Consider the following 23,799-nt stretch of genomic DNA (forward strand, 5'->3'; position numbering starts at 1 on the left):
ATCCAGCTGTATAAATGGATACAATGTAAAAAATGCTATGTAAAAGTTGTGTAAGCCTGCTAAATGCCTGTAATGTAATGTAATGTAAATGTGTATTTCAGGTCTCACACAAAAGACAACTGCACATACATGCGGACACGCATACAGGTACAAAAATAGAATAGCACTAATTCACTTCAAAATATCTGACTGATATATCATGTAATTAACTCAACTTCAAATTATGGTCACATTATAATGTATGTCTAAGAACAAAGATGAGAGAATAAAACAAATACACCATTGATCACATGGCGCTGGGTGTTTTTCAAATAGAAGTGCTTGTACAGCATCTATAATGGACACATGCAGCTCAAAGCGGAAGAAGTGTTAAAATTGGCAAGCAAAACGTCCCAAACTTTATGGGCCTCTTAAAATTACCTGTGTAGCTTAAGTACTATGATATAGCCACATGTGAAAAAGGATACTTGTTTGCCCCTAAATTTGCCTTAAAGCATTTGAAATATAATTAATAGAAATTTAAGTATTTAATTATTTAATCTTTTTGTATCCAATTTTCACCCCAATTTCAAAAGCTCCATCACAACGACAAGACTGGACGTCCCTTCCCTGAAACCCAATTTAAGAGACTTTAAAACTAGGTATTTTGAAGCAATTACTTTGAAACTAATTCAGTTGAGACTGTACATGATTTCAGGGTGGGCATAGTGACCACCCCACATTGTTATTAATCACTGTTATGACAAGAGACTGCACATCAGTGCTTTTAATCAAAGTTAGTCTGTTTTTAATATAATTTCTCCATTTTGCTTTCACACATCCTACAGAATAATTTATTCCTGATTGTTGTGAACACTGAATTATCACATAAGAAGAAATGCAAAATGATGGTATACTATGATAAAAATGGATGGGCATTGCATTTATCCATCCATCCATTTTCTAACTGCTTAGTCCAGATGAGGGTCATGGTGGCAACAGGGCAAGCAGACAGAGCAGCCCAGAAGTCCCTCTCGCCAGCAATTTCCTCCAACTCATCCCAGGGGATCCCAAGGTGAACCCATGCCAGCCGGGAGATATAATCTCACCAGTGTGTCCTATGTCTGCCCCTGGGTCTCCTCCCAGATGGCCGCCCAGGAGTTATCCTTATTAGATGCCAAAACCACCGCAACTGACTCCTTTCAATGCGGAGGAGCAGCAGCAATCCTCTGAGGTCTTCCCAGACAGATGAGCTCCTCACCTTGTCATGGAGTGTAAACCCTGCCACCCTACAGAAAAACCCCAATTCGGCCGTTTGTATTTGCGATCTCACTCATTCGGTCAGTTCAGTTGCTTCCCCCTCACTTGAAGGGGACAAGCCATATTTTTCCAGGAGAGAACCATGGCTACAGACTCTGAGGTGCTGATCCTCATCCCAACCGTATTTATAAAAAGGTAAACAAATTCACTTAAAGATACAGGTCACTGCAATGTTAAGGAGGCATCAGACCACATCACAACTCTGGAGCAATGTGATGCCTTTGTCACCACAGAACATTAGTCATGATGAGTTTCCAAACACTGCTGCCACACACAAAGATTAGATTACTTTGCGGTCTTGAAATGGAGATATCCACAGCTGGCAGATCTACAGCTCACATAAATAAAGACAGTACAGGTAAGAGCATAATGCCACAGGACAGTAGCACAGAAGGCATATGCAAGCCAATGGTATTCTAGATGAAAGTACATAAAAGTGGTATTATCTGTGATTGAGTTACTGAGCTAAATACCCAACAATTATGCATGCATTTTAATTCTAGGGGTCATAGCAGTTTGGGGACTTGCATGCTCATCTGTTCCTTACACATTAGACAAACTGACAGCAAAAGGGAGACCTAATGCAAACTTTATGATTAACTTGGCTCATTTTGCTTGAGTTAAGGTTCAAAACATTTTCTTTGTTACTTTGTTTAACTGGAAGTCTTTTTTGAATTTCTAATATTTTCTCAAATTTGGATTGGAAAAGATAATTTTAAATATAAGCTAGAAACATTGAAGTTGCAAGTGAATTTTTGCTGCCGTCAATCCAAAGAATATATTTCATTCTACAGTACATACCCTCTAACAGTACCCTCAACTGTTGATAAGTACAATTTGTACGGCCTATACACTCTCAGTACCTGGGGTCAAATTAAATCACAGACCCCGGCCTGGAAGCAGCCCCCAAGTACTACTACAGACTGAGATCTTCACCATCTATTTAAAGCAGTAATGGTTGTGGTAAATTGTAGAAATGGCACAATAAATCAGGATGTGTCACATGCGGTCTAACTGATCATATCACATTCTGTTTACTTTGGCAAACAATTATATTCAGATCAATTATAGTCCAACAGTGGCACCTGTTGGCTTCGAAATGAAACGCCTACTTTTAAGAATTTACATTGAACCATTTCAGTAAACCAAATGTCCCTTGCAATATTACTACATTTCAGAACCTATGCATTTATATTTTACAATTACACAATTAAACAGGGCATCCTGCCCGACTGCGGTGAATCTCATGGGCGATGACCGTCGGTGAATTCAAGTAAACAGTACATGATTGCAGGTCATGATCCGCCCCCTTTCGTTATGCATTGAGTTGACCCTATTCATCGAATTACGTCAGTAGTCTCACCGTTCTATTTGATTGGTGCAGTATATAAACTCTTTCCTTATAATTGGCTACTTTTCGCATCAATCGGGTCCAAGAAGTGAAAGGGGACAAAATTCTGCACATGCTCAGTTTATCAGGGGAGAAAAAATGGTCTTTTAAATGGGGTTGTAGAGCTCTGTTGACTGTGATTTTGTCAAATCACATAACTTACAGTTCAGCCTGTTTTATTTTGGCAGTGGATGTCTGCATATTCCATTGTAACAGCTGATTCTTCTTGATTTCTAAAAATGCCGGTAAGAGATTTTCGGCCGATTAGCTACCTTGATGGCTAACTAGCTCGCCAGTTAATGCTTTTGTTTTGACTGTTAGCCTAGCAGCGGTCCCTCCCTTCCTATGCGGTAAACGATGACTGGCTAAATTCTTCTGTAATTGTTATAACGTAAGCTTACGGCATGCATGATGTCGTATTTGGATGTGTAGATTACGTTAGTTACTCTAGTAGTTAATGTTACACAAGCTCCCGTTAGTTGTCTTGTGATGTTATTAATTTTATTAGCAAGTTAGCTTGTTAACTAACCCCACCATATTACAGTGTAGATAATGTGAGCTAGTTGGCTATATTGGTCGTAGCAACCGCGTAGCTATTGTTGCCAATGTTTGGCAGCTATTGTGGTTACTATTTGTACAGATGTGTGCATTGCTTGACATTTCAAATGGCCTACCTGCCTATGTTCTCTGACTAGCTGGTTGTCTTTGTAGTGAGTAGCTTTCCTATATGTTTGCTAGCTAACCAGTAATCTTTCGTACTAGGACTTCAGAATCATTTGTACAGCCAACTAGGTAACATCCAACGTTATCCATCTAATTGGTTTAGCACTGATTTCCAACGTTGGTCACTTTTTTTCAGATTTTGCCTGGAATGAATGAACGCGTCTCGTACGCTGCTAGCTTGGTAGCTACCTCTGGGTGCAGCCGTACTAGCTACCTACCGTTAGCTGGTGCGCACTGCTGTGCATACGTATTATAGTAACGTTAGACTTTTGTAATATATACATAGCAACGTTAGAAGCTTGTTGAATTGATTAGAAATACAATGCAGCTGGTTAATATAAAAAGCCGTCGCTAAGTTATTGAATATTTATGTAGCTTAGCAACTGTTTATTATGTGTATTGATGAATACGTATCCTCTTAATTACAAGGTAGCTAACTGATATTTTTATTAACAGAGTAACAAGCTGGAAAAACCCGAAAGGGAGGTCAGTGACAACGTTAAAGTGGTGGTGCGATGTCGGCCTCTCAATCAGAAGGAAAAAATGATGGGTCACAAGCTGTCGGTGTCAGTGGACGAGATACGAGGGACAATAACAGTCAATAAATTAGAAACTCCCAACGAACCTCCAAAAACATTCACATTTGACACAGTGTTTGGACCCGAGAGCAAACAGCTGGATGTTTATAATCTAACTGCCCGACCTATTATTGACTCTGTTTTGGAAGGATATAATGGTGAGTAGCTCTTGTCAAATATTTATGCCACATCTAGTCTTTTAGGCTGAAATGTTATTGACCTCACCTACAGTATATGTTTCTGTTGGTGCTAAAATGTCACTTCTGAACATGCTATCTGTTTGTTACAGTGAAAGGTCATTGTATGTTTCAGGAACAATATTTGCCTATGGCCAGACAGGGACGGGTAAGACATTCACCATGGAAGGTGTCCGAGCAGTACCGGAGCTGCGAGGAATCATTCCAAATTCATTTGCTCATGTATTTGGCCACATTGCCAAAGCAGAGGGTGACACCAGGTGAGATCACAAACAAAAAGAATATATTCTGTTGATGACTTGTACCCAGATCTACATTATCACATAAAAAGCACTTCTCTACTCTATATAAATGACGGTATTTGTACACTGCAAGGCAGATGACTAGCAAGATTTCATTTATATTTTGGCTCCAGGCCTCATTTTAGAGATTCAGGAAAGTAACCACAACATACTGTATGAAATGGATTGGTAGCTTTGAGGTATTATGGACTGGCATCTTAATGAAATTTGTGAATAATCTTGGTTCACTTTATCCTTTTGGAGTACCCAAAAGATGGTGTGAATTATCCTGGCTAAATTTACAGCTGACAGCTTACCCACCTGCAGATATATACATAGTTATTCATGTCCCATGTAGGCAATGAAAACGCGCTCGTATAGCTTCAAGCTGCAGTTAGTGTTGTGATGGTAGGGGGTGATAGCCTAGTCAGTTCTGGTCTGACCAAATTATTATCCATGGGATCTTGTGAGTTCGGGAATTTATTGTTTTTAAGGCACAATCACGTTTGAACCATTTATAAGAGGAATGAGTGCAGTGTTTTTTTATTGTCTTAGATTTTTCAATATATTAGGGAAAAATCCATAGAGTGTCAAGTTTCGACAGTTGGTTGGGAAACACTTTTGGATCCATGAATAATTTTGAGTCATCTCCTCTGGAAATAAGCAATGTTTGAATGTTTTGTCAGATGCATGCTACTTATTTGTTATTTCTACATTGAGAATGACTGTTAAAGCAGGTATTGCATTGTTAACGTGCTCATGGGCAACACACTGCCATAGGAAGACTTTCAGAGTTAATCCAAATCTTTCTTCCCAGGTTCTTGGTGCGGGTGTCTTACTTGGAGATTTACAATGAAGAAGTGAGGGACTTGCTCGGCAAGGACCAGATGCAGAGGCTAGAGGTGAGATGAGAGTACTGTCAGATGCAATGCAGTGGCCATCTCAGTCTTCAGACTTGAAGTGATTGCAAATGTCTGCTTGGAATTGAAGAGGGCAGTCCACGGGAACAGACCGAAAAGATACTGTGTGGAGAAATTTTGAAAGCACCCCCCCCCCCCAATGTGATTTCTAGGGAAACACTCAAAATCGCTCTCATCTCATTAAATAGAAGAATACTTCATAGTTGGATTTGTGTGAAGGGAGCTTGCACGAAATACTGAATGGGTGTCAATGAATTTGAATAATATAATGATGATGACATACAATTTCATCTAGAAATGTTTCCATTGTGGTATTGTAATGCACATCTCCATGCTTCTTTTCTGTGTATATTTGTTTTAACAGGTTAAAGAAAGACCGGATGTGGGAGTCTACATAAAGGACCTGTCTGGATATGTGGTGAACAACGCTGATGACATGGACAGGATTATGACACTTGGACACAAGAATCGTGAGTTTGCAGGCAATCTCAAACACTTGAAATGTACAGGCAGAATGATATTCTTCACCTTATAACATTAAAAAGCGTTTTTAAAGCACTTCATTTATAGTGTCTGCTTGTATAATGACCTTGAAATAAGGGTGGCATGGGGTTGCATTTTTAAATCTCGGTTGTTTGTGTTTCAAGCACTAATTATTTTAATGCATTTTCCTATTTTTTCACCCTAATTTGGAGTGCCCAGTCATATTCACCAACTACTCTTGATTGATGCAACTGGCCCTGTCAATTCGTGGGAGCACAGAGAAACGCATGCTCTCCTCTGAAACTTGTGAAGTCAGACCGTTGCTTCTTTCCATACCACAGCCCACAAGCTGAGCTTGCACAGACATGAGCTTGCGTGCAGATGAGTACGTGGAAGAAGCGTTATGTGCAGCTTGAGTATGCAGCCTGTGCAGGCCCGATTAACCTGCAGGGGTCGCAGCTGAGCAGTGAGACATGGCCATTCGGGGCTGACTGAATCTATCCTTCCCTCGGTGACGCCTAGGCCATTTCTGCACCCTGCAGGGTCGCTGGCCACTGTTGGCACAGGCACTGACACAGTCCATATTTGATATCATACATTGGCCACCCTGCAGCCCCCAAAAAGTTAAATTGAAAGAATTTTTTTAATTATTGTCAGATGTGACCTTGCACTTTTACTCTTCCCTCAGAATATCAATCGCTGCTTTATTTTGTATACGTTTCCAAAGAAATTAGGAAATGTATAAAAAGTCTGACTTCAGTTGGTGGCAATTGTCCTTCTTAATACACACAAAAAGTGGGAGTAAATATAAAACTGAGTGACTGAGCCGGTCCTTCTTCCCCAGGTTCGGTCGGAGCGACTAACATGAACGAACACAGCTCACGATCTCACGCCATCTTCACCATCACAATTGAGTGCAGTGAGAAGGGAATCGATGGGAACCAGCATGTTCGGATGGGCAAACTACACCTGGTAGACCTAGCGGTAAGACCCTCAAGCTATTAATGTCATATTCTCTGCTGTTCATCATAGACCTGGTGGAGTGACCGTCCATCTGGAAACCTTAATGACGTATTCTCACCTCCCCACTGCCGATTTGGCGGTGTGACCATACAGCTGCTAATGCTATTTTATCAGCTGTTTGCCATAGACATGGCAGTGAGACCTTTTGGTCTCTTATATTAGCAGGTCTTCATTATGGATGCAGTGGTGAGAACCTGCATCTACTAGTAATAGATCATCAGCTTTTCACTAGAAATTGGTTAAGATACTGTTATGTTGAGTACTTTCTCCTCACCATCTGCTGTCATCCATGCAAAACCATTATTTAAAAGTATCCTGGGAATCCTGATCTACTGGAGAATTTAGTTATTTTGTCTTTGTCCCAGGGTTCCGAGAGGCAGGGAAAAACGGGAGCAACAGGACAGCGTCTGAAAGAGGCCACGAAAATAAACCTCTCTCTCTCCACCCTGGGGAATGTCATTTCTGCTCTGGTGGACGGCAGAAGCACCCATGTGCCCTATAGAAACTCCAAACTCACCCGCCTCCTGCAGGACTCACTGGGAGGAAATTCTAAAACGATGATGGTAAAGACACCGTCTGGGCCTTACGCTTTGTGTTACCATTGCTTTTAAGCCTTTCATTTATCAGGACATCATGCTAGCACTGCAGTTAGCGTTCCGTCATTGCTCTGTATAATAAGGTGAATAAGATCACCCATTCGTACATTCTTGCAGTTCCCTCTCATTTGGACATGTGAATCAAAATTTTCACTGTATATTTATTTCCTGTTAGTGTGCAAACATTGGGCCTGCTGACTACAATTATGACGAGACCATCAGCACCCTGCGCTACGCCAATCGAGCCAAGAACATCAAGAACAAAGCTAGGATCAATGAGGACCCGAAGGATGCCCTCCTCCGGCAGTTTCAGAAGGAGATTGAGGAGCTCAAGAAGAAACTGGAGGAAGGTATGCTTATTTTTTTATAAAGGACATTCAGAATTGGCAGGCGGTGAATATTGGACAGCTGAGTGGAATGGCAGGAGCCTCAGCCAGATGGCAGTGTTGAGCTGAGTCAGGATGTATAGTGCCGCTTAACGAATATCAATGAAGGAGGAAGCGCGTCACCTTTAAAAATGTCATTTTTATTCATTTATTTTTAAAAAATGATAAAATCCCATTAAGATGTAGAATCTCTTTCATCAGAGAGGCCTGGCTAAGAGGACAGCACAATAAATGTGCACAGATTGTGATATAACAGACATAATTGATGCATAATAAAATGAGAGTACTAATAGTTAAAAACTAATTACGCACTTCCAGCACTGCTTTCTGAATTCTTGATTTCAGTTCTTTATATGAAGTGCTTAAGCGGAGTGCTTTTTTAAAGGTTATTTAAGGAACACGGATCCAGAAAGTTGAAAGCCTTCATGTCAGTTCTTAGTCCCGATACCTGAAATTTATTCAAGGACTGAGAGCGTAGAATCTAAAAACTATGACGTAAAGGTTTTAGTGGCAGGGGAAAATGTACGTGTGATGTTTCAGGGAAAGTCTAAGTTTGTGTGTATTCTTGCAGGGAAAAGCCTGAGCTCTTTTCTAACGTTACAGGGGAGGAGATCTCTGGTTCGGATGGGAGCGGATCGGAGGACATGGAGGACGGCGACGTGGACGGAGGCGAGGGAGGGGATAAGCGCCGGAGACGCAGAGGTACGCATCCCCGTTGGCAGGGAGAGGGAGCATGGTACAGCTTTCAGTCCCGTGGTTGACGGTGGAACTCTACCTGCATGGCACATTTCACTCTGAGAGACATGGTTTAACGGTCACCTGCACAGTACCCAAAAAATATCTAAAAGGCCGGCTACAGAAGTGTGGTTACAGGACTTATGGTGTGTCTGGGCGTGTGCACGTATGTGTGCACATGTCTGAATATGCGCATATGGGAGCGTGTCCATGCTTTTGAGAGTGCGTGCATCCGGGCGTCCAATCAAATGGTTTTCCTTCTGTTACTGTTCAGTGTCAAATTCTGTTTATAGAGTCTGACTTGGATATAGCAGCGTTTGCAGTAAAATGGCTGCAGAGCAATGAAATGAGGCCTGTATTTGAATTTTCCTGCAAGATACCCTCTGCAAGGGTTTGTCTTCACTTCTAATCAGCGTTGCGGTAAATATTCACACAAGCAGATGTTCACGCGATAATGTCTACGTGTGTTCATCAGCATGCTATTTTAAATCTTCTGCATCCTTTTTTATGAAGAAATCAAACACTAGATGACTTCTTGGTAGTTTTCAGTTATTACAGACTTTTGGAAATGTCAAATGACAAGGACCTCAAGATCAGTCATTAGTTTTTAAACTGCTGAATATTCCCGAGTTACTTAAAAGGGCTCTTGTTCTCTTGCCTGTCTATACGAAATATATGAAATAAGTCACAAGTTAAAACAAGTTTAAGTTTTAAATGAGTTGAAGTATTTCATTCTGCTTAATGCGAGTGCAAGGGAGCATTGGCCTTCTATTTTAAATTACCATTTTATTTTTATACAGGACCGCATGCTGTTATTATTGTTGTCACTGTTTTACATATTGTTATTATACAGGAGTTACATTGGTCATGGTAACGCAGGGTTTTTTTTTACGTGGAAAAAAGTGCCAGAATGTAGGGAAAAATAGACTGCATTTTATTAACGTGAATATTCCGAGGCCTTTCAAAAAAATTACAACGGGCGATGACCCAGACTGGAACCACAACAAAGTAATTACTCTCGTTTCTTAAAGCCAGTCATCTGCTGGTGTCTGACATTTGAGTTTGTTTATTGGTCATACATTTTTCACAGCCATTGGTAGCGCTGCAAGATTTATTTGCGCATAATTTGAAGTAAAAGTCGAAAATGTGATGTCACACTCCACAACATGAGCAAATTAAAAAAAAAAAAAAAAAAAAAAAAAATTGCTCCTAGTGTTTAAAAAAATATATGAGCATGTGTGGCAAAAATGCATTTTGATCAGAAAGCCAAAACAATATTTGTAGTTTTTCATTCCGCTAATCTCCCTGTTTCATCCCACTTCTCTTGCAAGTGTCATAATAAAATGATGAATACCATACATTTATTGTAAGTTGGTATATTATGACGAAATAGTTATTTTTATCACAATGCGAGTGAGTTAGTGTGAAATGCAAATTTTGAAATGTCTCGTGTTCCAAAGACGAGACAATCCACGGTCTTGTGCGATCACTGGTGTTATGTTTACCTGGGCTCTTTTATGACTTAATTCTGTGTGGAAGGAAAGAGCTGACAGTGAAACTGCTGTCAGGCTTTGTCGGACTGAAACTTGGATAAATTTGACAATTGGCTGTGAATAATGATGGTTTTGCTTTGAGAAACTTGTAGTCTTATCACTCAGGCCCAGCAGAGCTGTAACATGTTTACAAATAGTGTAAGCTTTCCTTTCATATACCTCAACGTACCTGGTTCTTTTTGGAAATAGTCTGGAAAAAGTAGAAAAATCCTCACTGATTATGAAAACCCTTGGTTTAAGGAGCAGAGTAACATCACAAAAATGACACTCAGGTGGGCATCTGAAAGATTCGCATTTGCCACTTGACAACATGAGTTAACATTCTAATTGCTCAGCTGTGCTACTGTGTCTGTCTATACATAACCTAGTGAAGAGAGAGGCAGAGAGTTCTCCAGGTGCATGTGCACCTATGTTTTTGCTCTCTACCTGTCATGTCCTGTGCTGTGATTGGCCAGCCATGTTGGGGCGTGTCTCTCTCTTTTGCAGGCAGTCGCAGCAGCAGTAGTTCAGACTCCGCCTGTTCTGTCATTCAGAACTGTCCGGAGAAATCCCAGCCTAGTGAGTGGGAGCAGCTTCGGAATAACAAACCCTGTCCTCCTTCCTGCCCCTTGTGTGAAGAATCACTGTCAGTCCATGTAACTCACAACCTTTATGCATACTTCAGAGTATGTACATGTAAAATGCCTGCATATTTGTGAGAGAGTATGTACAGGTGTACTTCATCATACAGTACAGGGTGCACAAAAGCCACAGTGCACTAAACATTTCAGTAGTCATGAGTTCTTCACCAAAGCATGTACTCTGCTAGCTTTTCTTTTGCTCACTTGCTGGGTTGCTCAGGTATTGTGTTGGTGGAGCACACTTTACAGTTGGCGAAAGCAGTATAATAACAGTAGATTAGAACAGTCATTATTACATGAGACGGGGACTACTCTGTCAAATGAAACTCTCCTTCCCTCGGAAATACTACTGCCGGTGTGTGTCCAATGTGCCTTTGTTGGACATTTTTGTGATAATTTGATTGATGTGAAACTTTCTCTGTACCAGCACACCTTGAAAGGCAGTATTGGCTGTTCTTCTTCATGAATTGGGAATGCACCAATTCTTGGTTTAGGAAAAGTAGGAATGCTAGGGACGTAGATACATTTCCATACATCTATGCATCATAGCACCTAAACTAAACAAATGTTTTAGCCAGGGCTTGAGGGAGAGCTCTTGCCATTTCCGGTATTTTTATTGTGAAATTGAGTTTTTATTTCCTCAGGTTTTCAGATGTGTAGTATTACTCTGTTAGTTGTAATACAGTAGAATGCATATTGTCATGCAGAAAAAAAGACACGACCTTGGGCTGCGTAAGTACGCATTTGAATTTTCCATGCCAATAGACTAAACCCATCACTCACATTTGGTGGGCTTAGCCTATAATAGATGTAAAAATGGTAAAAAAAAGAACACAAAAAACACTAATAAACTGCCACAAACACACTGACATAAACATGGGTCAGATTCCACTAACAAATCCAAACACTGGCTATTTTACATGTACAAGAATTATGAATGACACTTTTGCATTGTGATTTCACATGCAGGGGTTGTGACTTACAGGTGAGTTGCTTTTTACTGTACCTTTTTGGTTCTGAACACATGGGGCTTTGGCGATGATATAACCCTTTGGTCATTTCTTTATCAGAGTGGAGGGAGCATCCCCAAATTATTTTGCTCCCTTTTAACAGTGTCTAGCAAGAGCTCACAATGACCTCATCAAACTGCATGCCTCTTTTTTTCCCCCATGATTCTCCCTGTGACGCATGTTGCTGGAACTGCTCACTGTGCAACAGCTGTGTTTAGCATAACCGCGCTTTGTCTGACCCACCATGAGGCTGTCGGGTAGAAAACATCATTTAAAAAGCTTAAACCAAAAACATGGATAACTTTTGTTGCTGCTGGCAAACTTATGGATAGCTTATTTTCCACTAAGCCTACATTATCCATGCGAGTGCTTAACACGCGACTGTTCACCTTCTTTTCACCATCTTGTCCACTAACGGTTCACTGTCTGACGTTCTGTTACATGTGATGTCTTGTGTCTCCTGCTTCCGCTGAGCTGAAGTCTTTCGGTGTCTGTGTTCTGTGTTCTGTCGGTCATTATCTCTGGGGGAAAATAGACCGTTGTGGGTTATCAGGTGAAAGAAATAATGTGTATTTCTTCTTCTCTTCCCCCTTCCTGATGCACAATGCGCTGCCTCTCTGACTTGCTATTCTCTTCTTAATGCAAGACCAAACAGGTTGGTTCGGAATGATCCCCCTACCCAGCAGTGCTATTTATTAAGAGCCGATTTTCAACCACAGCTGTACAGCCAAGAAAGACAGAATAATGGCTGCATTTAGGGAGTCTATACATTTCTCATCATTTGAATGTTGTCCATAATCTTCATTATGTACATTCATAGATTTATTTTTGAACCATGTCCTCTAAACCATACATTAAATCATGTGTATTTTTATCTATTACTATCAAAATCTGAAAGAGAAAATGAATAATATGGAGACCGTTCAGTTGAGAACTGTTGTGAAGCTGTTCTTTAGGAGATTATTATTTTCTTATTGTTGGTTCTGTTAATCTTTCCTTTTTCTTACTTAGGAAGGTGAATTTACATTTACTGTGATGAAACGTTGGTGAATGTACTTTTAATGTACTTTTTATTTCTTCTCTCAAAACATTCTTAATGGCCACTATTGAAAATGAATTATGTCTTGGCTGAGGTTTCTTGCTGAGGTGATATTAGTTGTTTTATGGGATTGTCACACAGTCTTTAGTTTATGATTCTCAGAATGTCAGTTTCTTTCTGGGTAATGCTGCACATTGCAAATGAGTGTCATGATGTATACGTGGAACTGTCTGACTTTCAGGAAAGAAGAAGGTCTCACCTGATAAGATGGTTGAGATGCAGGCAAAGATTGAGGAGGAGAGAAAAGCTTTGGAGGCCAAACTAGACATGGAGGAAGAAGAGAGGAACAAGGCACGTGCTGAACTGGAGAAAAGAGAGAAGGACCTGCTCAAAGCACAGTGAGTCTCTCCCCAAAAGCTCTGTATGCTATCAGTGGATGTACAGTGCCCTCCATAATGTTTTTTTGGCTCTGCACTCAGATTTGCAATCAAACAATTCAGATGGGTTTGAAGTGCTGATGTTTTTCTGCTTTTGTTAATACATTTTGCCCCCTTTTCAGGGCACTATTACATTTTGGACAAATTGTGTAGGAGCCATCTTTGGTATTTGTATAGTTTGCCAGTTCGAGGCTACATTGTTAGATTAGCTCCCGCCACCCATTTTCCACTTCCTGCCTGCTTGTGACCTTATTACGCCGGATGAACACACCCAACCTACCGCCTAGTGCTACCTGCTGCCCTCTAATGGCAAACTATACAAATACCAAAAATGGCTCCTTAACAATTTGTCCATAATGTAATGGTGCCCTGAAAAGGGGGCAGTGTGGTCTGTGTGTAATGAGGTGGTTCATTCTTTTCTTCTTTAGCGTTTGAGTTCAGATGACGGTGCAGCCCCACACTGTTTTGAGGTATTGTGGTATTTATGGAATTGACCTGGACCTTACTGTGGCCGCCGTGCATGCTTCCTCAGACAGGAGCATCACCTGTTGCTGGAGAAGCTGTCGGCCCTGGAGAAGAAGGTGATTGTGGGGGGAGTGGACCTGCTGGCCAAGGCTGAGGAACAGGAGAAACTGCTGGAGGAGTCCAACAATGAGCTGGAGGAGCGGAGAAAGCGTGCGGAGCAGCTGCGGAGGGAGCTGGAGGAGAAGGAGGTCCGGCAGAGTATGCTTCTTAAGCACAGGAGAGACAAAAAATTAAAAAAATAATTAAAAAAATTTTTTTGTGCTAAATATATGTAAGAATAGCATCTACCCCAAATGATTTTATTATTAGAAAGCATATGTTATTAGAAGTAGAGTGCATTCAAATGTTTTGAACAAGTAAATTTGGCCAAAATGGTTAAAAATGTCACTGTTGCTGACTAAACATTTCAAAGATTTGAACAGGAATGATTGTATCCTATGGATTTTCATCACTAAATCTGAATTATTCCAATATGCTTACAAGCAGGTTGCACTGTATTCATAATCTTAACCCTCCACCCCACCCACAAAACAGCAAGAGCGTCTCGACATCGAGGAGAAGTACACTAGTTTACAAGAGGAAGCCCAAGGAAAGACCAAGAAGCTGAAGAAAGTTTGGACCATGCTAATGGCAGCCAAATCAGAGGTACAACAAAAAACCACTCAAATTCATAAACAAATGTGATTATTATTAACATGAGTTGTTGTTGTTATTATTATTATTATTATTATTATTACATGAGATGATGGATGAACACGAAAATGAGATTATAAATGGATTTCTGATCATAAACCAGCATCAATATTATAAATGGCCCAGAGATTTTAAACAAACAGGAACATTTTAAATATCATGAGATGATGGACAAAATGGTGAACTTGAGAATGAGATTATAAATGAATAAACAATGACATTATAAACAAAGTAGATTACATTATGATTGGTAACAAACATGACACCTAAAACATGATCTGAATTCAAGCAACTTTTGTCCTTTTATATTCTGTCCTTGTTTGGTCAGTTTTTGTGCTGTTCTGTGATGATTTTGTGCGGAGAAGAAGTGATAAATGCTTTTAATTATGACTCAAAGTTATAGGGCATATGTATATGGAATTCATTGTCAATGAAAATGGGAAATAGTAGCTTTGCGCTGACCACATCTGCCTTAGAAGTGCATTTTGATCATGCATATCTGTTTTTTTAAACATCACATTTTCCCAAGGGAGCTGTAAGCCGAGGGGCATTTCCAAAGCATTTTTTATATCATTCGCACTTTTAACATTCTCACTTTTGTGAATGTGGGTGAAGATCATAACAGTCCAGTTTCAGTTATGAGTACAAGGGTAATTTCCAAAAGGGAGGTTCATTAAATGTGCATAATGTGTAGGCGGACAAAGGTCACACCCGTTGATCCTGAAGTTTAGTGGTAGCATTACTGTGTAGCGGCTATAAAATCTGTTGTGCTGTTCATGTATCTTTGGATTGAAGGATTGAAATCCCTTTTCAAATTTCATACATTAATTAGCATGGTCTTCATCTGTGTCTCTTTCTCTCTCACTCTCTCTCTTTCTGTCTCTCTCTCTCTCTCACACACACACACACACACACACACAATCTAATGACAAAACACCACATTAAAACAAGTGTGCTTGTGTGTCTTTAAAAAAGCATCTTTTTCTTAGTGTCCCCTTTAGCATTAACTTTAAATATGAAAAAGTACAGTTACAGTGAGTTTGACAAGTTGAGCATTTTGGGATGGCATTGTTTTAAGACCTTATATTTAATTAAAAGGTTAGTTAAAATGAAGTCATTTACGATTTATGCATCTTTCATTCGCACTCTAATGAAACACTTTGAAGTATGGGGGGTTTGCACTGCCATTGGGTTTAATGGGAGGTTTGCACTGCCGGTTGGTGTAATGGGGGGTTTACACTGCTGATGGGTGTAATGGGAGTTTCACTACCACTGGTTGTAATGGGAGGTGCACTACCAGTGGGTGTAATGGGGGGTTACACTGCCGGTGGGTGTAATGGGGGTTTTGCACTGCTGGTGGGTGTAATGAGAGGTTTGCACTGCCGGTGGGTGTAATGGGGGGTTTACACTGCTGGTGGGTGTAATGGGAGGTTTGCACTGCCATTGGGTTTAAAGGGGGTTTACATTGCTGGTGGGTGTAATGGGAGGTGCACTACCAGTGGGTGTAATGGGAGGTTTGCACTGCCGGTGGGTGTAATGGGGGGTTTACACTGCCAGTAGGTGTAATGGGGGGTTTACACTGCCGATGGGTGTAATGGGGGGTTTGCACTGCCGGTGGGTGTAATGGGGGGTTTGCACTGCCAGTAGGTGTAATGGGAGGTTTGCACTGCTGATGAGTGTAATGGGGGGTTTACACTGCCAGTAGGTGTAATGGGGGGTTTGCACTGCTGATGGGTGTAATGGGGGGTTTACACTGCCAGTAGGTGTAATGGGGGGTTTGCACTGTCGGTGGGTGTAATGGGAGGTTTGCACTACCAGTGGGTATAATGGGGGGTTTGCACTGCCGGTGGGTGTAATGGGAGGTTTGCACTGCTGGTGGGTGTTGCGGTGGGCTTACACTATTTTCCCTGTGCAGATGGCAGACCTGCAGCAGGAACATCATCGTGAAATTGAGGGGCTGCTGGAGAACATTCGGCAGCTGAGCCGCGAGCTGCGCCTGCAGATGCTCATCATTGACAACTTCATCCCCCATGAGTACCAGGTGATCATGCGGAGACCTCTCAAAAATAGCAGGGACACTCATTCTTTTTTTTGTTCATCTTTTTCAATGACGTTCTTTACTGTATTCCAGCGTGTGGTATGGATGCTGTCCGTTCATCTCATTCTATCACAACTTCCACAGAGAGCAAGAATAGTTGCTTGATACCGGAACCCCTAAAAGTGGAAGGATGTCTAACTTTATATTTATTACATGTAGTCATACATTCCCAAATTACTTCTTAAAGCTGAGAAAGTATGTAAAAATGGTTTTATGGGTAGATTTATTTTTTCTTGCTCTTTAAGGCTGTGTTTACACCAGACGCGCTTTTTCGGCTTGAACTGCTCCACTGGAATTTTTTAGCCAATTAAATCAGGGGATGATTAGGTGGCAAGTTTTTGTGAGAGCCAGGTCTGGGATTTTTAGCCAGGATACCGGCGAACCCCCTACTCTTTGCGAACAGTGTCATGGGATCTTTAATGACCACAGTGAGTCAGGAGCTCGGTTTAACGTCTCATCCGTCACTGCACTGGGGCATTGGGGTTTATTTGACCAGAGGGAAGATTGCCCCCTGCTGGCCCACCAACACCACTTCCAGCAGCAACTCCGTATTCCCTGGTGGTCTCCCATCCAAGTACTAACCAAGCCCACACCTGCTTAGCTTCAGCCAGTCGGCAGGAGCAGAGTGCGTGGTGGTATGGCTGCTGGCTGTAATGTTGTTAACGGCATCAGTGACCTAATTTTACCAGAAATTAAATGCGGGGGGGGGGGGGGAATTTTTTTTTTTGAAATCTTGAGAAAAGGCAACGCCCAATCATCTTTGTTTGCAAAGGAACCTAACGGCAAAATCAAGGCCTGCCTCTATTTCTGAGATTGGACAGTTGAGGAGAGAATGACAGTGACGGTGCTTTTTTCTTGGAAAGCATCTAGATAAGATAATATTCAGCACACTGAAAAACAGCAAGGTGCCTGGAGCGGATGAACTTGAGGCCCCTGGCGTGCACAAGCAGCGTAGAAAATGCTTCAAACTCATTGAAAATAATAAGAAAGAAGGCGTCCCTAGCTGTTGAAGCGTGTCCAGTTTGAACGCAGCCCTTTTTGACTCTTTTACATCAACAGTCGTGTGTCCAATAATGAGTAACATAGTACAATAATCAGTATTGAAACAGGTAGACTTGATTCCGGGGGTATTTGTTTTTTGTGTTTTCTGTGTAGGACATGATTGAGAACTATGTGCACTGGAATGAAGACATAGGGGAATGGCAACTGGTAAGTGGACCATTACAGATGGACCTAATTGTGTTGTCATTGTAAAAAATATGTATATAATAATTATGCTGTTTTAGACTACAGTATGTGGTCACAGTTCTTGCTTGTGGCATTTATGTGGTTGTTTGAATATCAAAGTTTCACAGTTTTTAAGATTGCTTATGATTTTGCATGTCAAATGCACAATAAAACCAACTCTAGCGTCAAAATATTTGTGGAAAAATGGGGAGCTGGACAGCATGGTCACAGGTTAAAACGACACTATTTCTTTACAGAAATGTGTGGCGTATACTGGCAACAACATGAGGAAACAGACCCCAGTGCCTGACAAGAAAGAAAAAGATGTAAGTTGTACTCATCTGAGCAGCATGAACAAAACCATTCAAACTTGGGGTTCCCCCAGAAAAATCAGTTTATGGGGGGGGAGGGGTGCCTCAGAGGGTAAGGCCTGTAATATACCCTAGGTAAGTACACGTAGCATCAAGCTACTCAGTCTATTTCGTGTGTTGTCACCTGAAATTCTTAACGCAACTCAAGTGCAAGCTGCAGTATCGAACGCCACGTTGAGTGGCGCTATAGCAGGCATTAACAGAATGAAGCCGTCTTCTTCGATTTGTGCTTTTTTCTGCTGAGTCTTTTCAGAACTGTCCTGGATCGACCCTTGAGGACTCTGTTTATTACCTCCATAGGGACATAACGCACGTTGAGTATGTACAGCTGGGACGTGCGTTTTCAGTGTATCAGCCCAGCATTGTCATTTGCATTTGCATACTCGTGTAGGGTATGTTTCGGGCCTAAGCAGCGGTGACAAATTTAGTTTTGACTCTGTACTCCAGCACATTAGATTTTAAATAAAACAATGAATATGTTAAAGTTATAGTGCAGACTGTCATCTTTACTTATTGGTATTACCTATAGGGTGATCCATGTAGGAATTACAGCCCTTTTTATACATAGTCTCCCCCATTTTAGTGGCGCAAAAACAATTGGACAATTGGCTGCTCAGCTGTTTCTTGGCCAACTGTCTTTGCATTATTAGTTCACAGGAAAGCAAAGCACAGGTCTTGAGTTGATTCTAGTTGGTTCTTCTTTGGAGTCATTGCTGTTGTCCCTCAACATGAGGACCAAATAAGTGTCAATGCCAGTACAATAGGCTGTCAAGAGGCTGTATTCAGAATAAATTTATTGGAGACAAAGCCAAAACACTGGATGTGTCAAACTATTACATTGTTAGGAAGCAAGAACGCACTGGAGCTCCGCAATAGCAAATGACCTGGAAGACCACTGTAGTGGATGAATTGGTTGTGGAACATTTTAAATAGACAAATCTACTTTTTAGTCCCCATATTCATTGTTTTATTTCAAATCCTCTGGAGTACAGAGCCGAAAAAACAAAAATTGTGTTACTGTCACAGGGGATGTCTTGTAGGGGATGAACAGCAGCTCAGTCGTGTTGAGGTTGAGCTTCATGTAGAGTAACTGTGATTTGTATCACAGCTTAATCACAGGTGATGTTACTGATTGCTTCTGTGTGACAATGAGTAGGTTTCATTTTAACAACACATGGCAAAATGGCAAATGGCAAAACACCAAACATTACTATAAAATGTAGGCTATAGTAGGTGTACCGGGGAGACATAACTGTTCAAATATAAAAATGTCATTTTAAGGATTTATTTTATCACAATGTAGGCCTATAATTATAATTTAATCTGACCGTAAGATGAATTTTTCCACCCCTTGCCTTCTGACACCCCCGGCCAGCCCATGTAGAGTGGAGGAGCACTGCAATCAGTGTGTAAAATTAACACCCGCCACCCGCCAAATTTGGGTGATTTTGCGGAGTGGCTGGTGAATTTGTGAGGCTCACACGCCACAGTGGCAGATGCCCAAACTTTGTCTGTACTGTGTTATCGCGTTGTTTACATGGCAGTAACCTGGCAACCCATCTCGCGTCTCGGCCCCGAGACGATATTTCAATGACAAGTGGCGACATGATCAGGTGTTCGAGCCGTCTAGCAAAAAGTATTGCTCCCACTGGCGTATTTAGCCTTTCACGGTGACTGGTGGGCGTGAAACTTTCCTATAAACTAATCATTGATCTCAAACTGTTTTAATTCATTTTCAGTGATTAACAAGCATGCAAACATCTGACTAATCAAATGGAAAGGGACACAACTTATTTGCGTTGTGTTAGGGAGATTAAATGATATATGCGATTTAGAAAAATCTGTTCTAATCTCTCAGCAGTGGTGGAATCTTCCCCTGATTTTCCTTAAGTATCAATACAATTAATCCACAAAATAGGCTACTCAATACTATCATATATAGCCAGCTCTCCCCAAATAGGCAGTTTTAGCGAGTAGCCTAGGCCGTATAGCCTACATTTATTTTAATTTGCAGTATGAAATTGTGCACATTTTTAATCAACATTATTTGCGGATACATGCACTTCTTTCTCTGCACTCGTATTCATGGCAAATATTTGCAATGCGTAGATTGTAAACAACCTTGAAGTGCAGGTTTTGTTTTTGCTGGTTATTCTGTAAGCTAACATGGTAGATAACAGACTGGTGTATCTTGTTTAAGTGTAGACTACTTGGTGATTAAAACGGATTTTTAACGGATAGATTGAATTTATGATTTAATCCGCCTAACACGGTATGAAGACGCCGTGTGTTAGGCTACTTGTCATTTCAGTGGTCCGATCGTTGGCATGCTTGATAATAAAGGAAAATTAATGAAAACAGATTGAGATCAATGATTAGTTTAAAGGAAAGTTTTGCGCCCCACCAACTTTCAGCTCAGTCGCCGCTGCTTTAATATTGATTTTTAAAAAGTGGCTGGTAAAAAAGGTGAGTGGCTGGTAGAAGTTGAGAATCTACCAGACACAGTGGCTAGTGCATAAAGTTAATTTTACACCCTGGCTGCAACACTGTGCACAAAAGCAAAAGTATGATAAAAAATTTAAATGAGGCAGGCAGATGTGAATGATAGCCAATTTCCGATTGCTTGCATGCACACGTTTGTCGTGTTGATGGCTCCAAATTGCGATTTCTACATTAAAATGTTGCAAAAAGAGCAGGAGAAATCTATCTTTCAGATCTCGGCTCGCACGTTGCGATTTTCGTAAAACGAGCCACTGTTGTCTTGTATGCCTTCTCCGACTGGATGGATATTTCTGTATGTTAAGGAGAAAATTTTTCACATTTGAAACATTTTTTTCATTAATAATTTTAGGATGTTCAGGATGTTCAACAATGCTTGGTCAGTCTTGGTGAGAAGTGGCTACCATTGTCTAAAGATGACAGTGAATATATTTCTCTCCCTCCCTGCCTCTGTCATTCTCTTCTCTCAGCCATTTGAGGTGGACCTCTCCCATGTGTACTTGGCATATACAGAGGAGAGCATGAGGCAGTCACTCATGAAGCTGGAGAGGCCTAGGACCTCCAAGAGTGGTAAATCCAGGCCAAAAACAGGCAGAAGGTAAACCATGATTCATACTTCAGACATGGTCTCCAGTGATTGTTAATTTTACAAATCATAAATAAATATAATAATAGACAACATGGTTAAGGTAAAAAAAATCATTGTAATTACAATTCATGGAAAAAAGCTGTTCAATGCACAGATATGATTTCTGACTTTTACCCAGGAAAAGGTCTTCAAAACCTGAGGCTGTGATCGAGTCCCTTCTGCAATAACACTTTCATGGAGAAAGATCACTACTGCAACCTCAACATGTTACTGAAAAAACCAAGTCTATGAAAGGACTCCTATCAAAAATGAAAAAGAAAAAATTGTTTCATGGCATGCAGAAAGGAATTACATGTATGACTTGGCATTCTGAACTCAGCAAGACACCGGGGTTTCATCCTATAGCCAACGATACGAGCCAGCCAGACTACTAGTGTTTTCCATCTGTAGTGCTTTGATCACTGAATGACACCAAGAATCAAGCAGGGGAAAATTCTTGAATGTAGTGATTGTGCAGTTTGTGCATTGTGATAACGTATTTGTTCCCAACTAGAATGAAGATTGAGGAATGAAGGAATTCCTGAGGATCCAGTTTGGTTTACGGTAGTTTCCATGCTTTGGGCTGGATCATTGATTGTTACGGGTGCCAGGATTGAGGCTTACTGGGCACAGATTGCATTTTTCAAATATGCATGTATGTATGTATACTTTGCGTGGAATGATGAAACGATTTCTCATTTTTGATTGGAAATTACCTTTAAAACCTGCTAAATTCCCACAGTATATAATACTATTCATATGCCAGTGTCCCTGTTAAAGGGTTTCCCTGTTTACTGTGTAAAATAAAACAAATGGAAACACAGGACAAAAGCTGAAGTCTTAACACTGTTTCAGGGTATAATTTAAATAGACCCACACTTTAGCCGGGGTGACTCAGCTTCTTTATGTAAAAATGTCACGTGTGTGTGTGTGTATAAATAACATGAGCAACACAGTCTATTACTCTGCATAATACTACTCTTCCACTCTAAATAGTTCATAATTTTGAGAGCACCATGACTTTCTTCAATGAATTGAAGCTGGGTTTACTCTTCATTTCTTATGTACCATGTCTGTTGCTGAAATTTATGAAAAATCCTGTATAAAATGCAAGAATTACATGTTTTTGCTCAGTACATTTAGATTGAATAGAGCTCTAAAGAAGCACTTTAATGGCCAGCCTACATTGTCTTCTGCAGATGCTCAAACCACTCTGATGGACTGGAAATGATCTCAGTCTTAGTAAACAGAAGACCAAGGGTAGGGCTTTGTCCTTGTAGTAGTTTGGTCTTATACTCTAGAATGCTTGGAGTATAAAACTCTTCAGCACTGTAAAAGTCATACACATTCAGCCAATGGCAGTGTGATAGTTTAAAAGTTGGATTTGAAATGGAAGCAAATAGTGCTTAATACTTAATTTAATGGTATTGTAATTTGCATGCTATACAGTTCCTTATGTGAGGCCATTTGTCCCAGATGAAACACTAATGTACTTTTTTGTGTTTAAATGTCGTCTCTTTGATGTTCTGTAGTCTTAACATTTTGACCAACTATAATATAAAAAGGTAAATCTTCCTACATTGTATGTCAAATGTTTACATGTACTGGTCCCCCACCCAATTAATGTAGGTAATAAATTATTACACACCTTTGTTTGTCAAGAAGTGCTTGCTTTGTCGATCAGACTGATTTCATCCTACCATATCTCGTATTCTGTGTAACATTAAGAGGACAGATGAACACCATCTGAAAGCTTCCTATCACTAAATGACACGAGGTAAATTGTCGCTCCAGAAATCTTGAGCTCATTCCAATTGTTTATTTTATCAATACTTACTTCCTTTCCTTGCGTCCTTTCCTAGTAAGGAAGGCTAAACTGGTCAAAAATACATTAAATTAACGACTGGGTCTCATTCCAGTTGCTTATTTTCTTTGTTCTTATCTCCACACTCCTTGCCTGACCTGGAAATCGATCGAGGTCCACCATCTCTAAACAATGAGTGCATGTTAAATGGATGACCTGCGTGACAATGGTGGTACTTGGAAATTAGTTTATATTTAACATACAGTGCCTTCGAAAAGTATTCATACCCCTTCACTTTTTCCACATTTTATGTTACAGCCTTATTCTAAAATTTATTAAATTCATTTTTATTCTCATCAATCAACACACAATACACACATAATGACAAATTGAAAACAGGTTTTTAGATATCTTTGCAAATTTATTAAAAATAAAAAACTTAAATATCACATTTATGTAAGTATTCAGACCCTTTGCTATGACACTCAAAATTGAGCTCAGGTGCATCCTGTTTCCATTGATCATACTTGAGGTGTTTCTACAACTTTATTGGAGTCCACCTGTGGTAAATTCAATTGATCGGATATGATTTGGAAAGCCACACACCTGTGTGTATAAGTTCCCGTTGACAGTGCATGTCGGAGCAAAAGTCAAGCCACGAAGTCAAAGGATTTGTCCGTAGTC

The 23,799-nt window shown here is 40.5% G+C and overlaps 1 protein-coding gene across 3 annotated transcripts; it reads left to right on the forward strand.

Moving 5' to 3' along the window:
- The first annotated feature begins 2,739 nt into the window (after positions 1–2,739).
- Positions 2,740–22,962, forward strand: kif3a (kinesin family member 3A). 3 transcript variants are annotated; one of them, XM_035410294.1, is made up of 19 exons: positions 2,740–2,934; positions 3,869–4,148; positions 4,303–4,447; positions 5,286–5,370; positions 5,753–5,858; positions 6,716–6,855; positions 7,260–7,457; positions 7,666–7,840; positions 8,480–8,578; positions 10,651–10,722; positions 12,441–12,449; positions 13,075–13,231; positions 13,803–13,983; positions 14,330–14,440; positions 16,404–16,529; positions 17,742–17,795; positions 18,071–18,139; positions 21,154–21,281; positions 21,451–22,962. In XM_035410294.1, the coding sequence occupies exons 1-19, from the start codon at positions 2,929–2,931 to the stop codon at positions 21,497–21,499; spliced, it is 2,190 nt and encodes a 729-aa protein (XP_035266185.1). In that variant the 5' UTR covers positions 2,740–2,928; the 3' UTR covers positions 21,500–22,962. The 3 variants fall into 3 exon arrangements, with proteins under 3 accessions (XP_035266185.1, XP_035266186.1, XP_035266187.1); XM_035410295.1 differs by lacking the exon at positions 10,651–10,722; XM_035410296.1 differs by lacking the exons at positions 10,651–10,722; positions 12,441–12,449 and having other exon boundaries at positions 2,741–2,934.
- The last annotated feature ends 837 nt before the right edge of the window (positions 22,963–23,799 follow it).

This window comes from Anguilla anguilla, chromosome 3 (genome assembly GCF_013347855.1).
Source record: "Anguilla anguilla isolate fAngAng1 chromosome 3, fAngAng1.pri, whole genome shotgun sequence".
Lineage (NCBI taxonomy): Eukaryota > Metazoa > Chordata > Actinopteri > Anguilliformes > Anguillidae > Anguilla > Anguilla anguilla.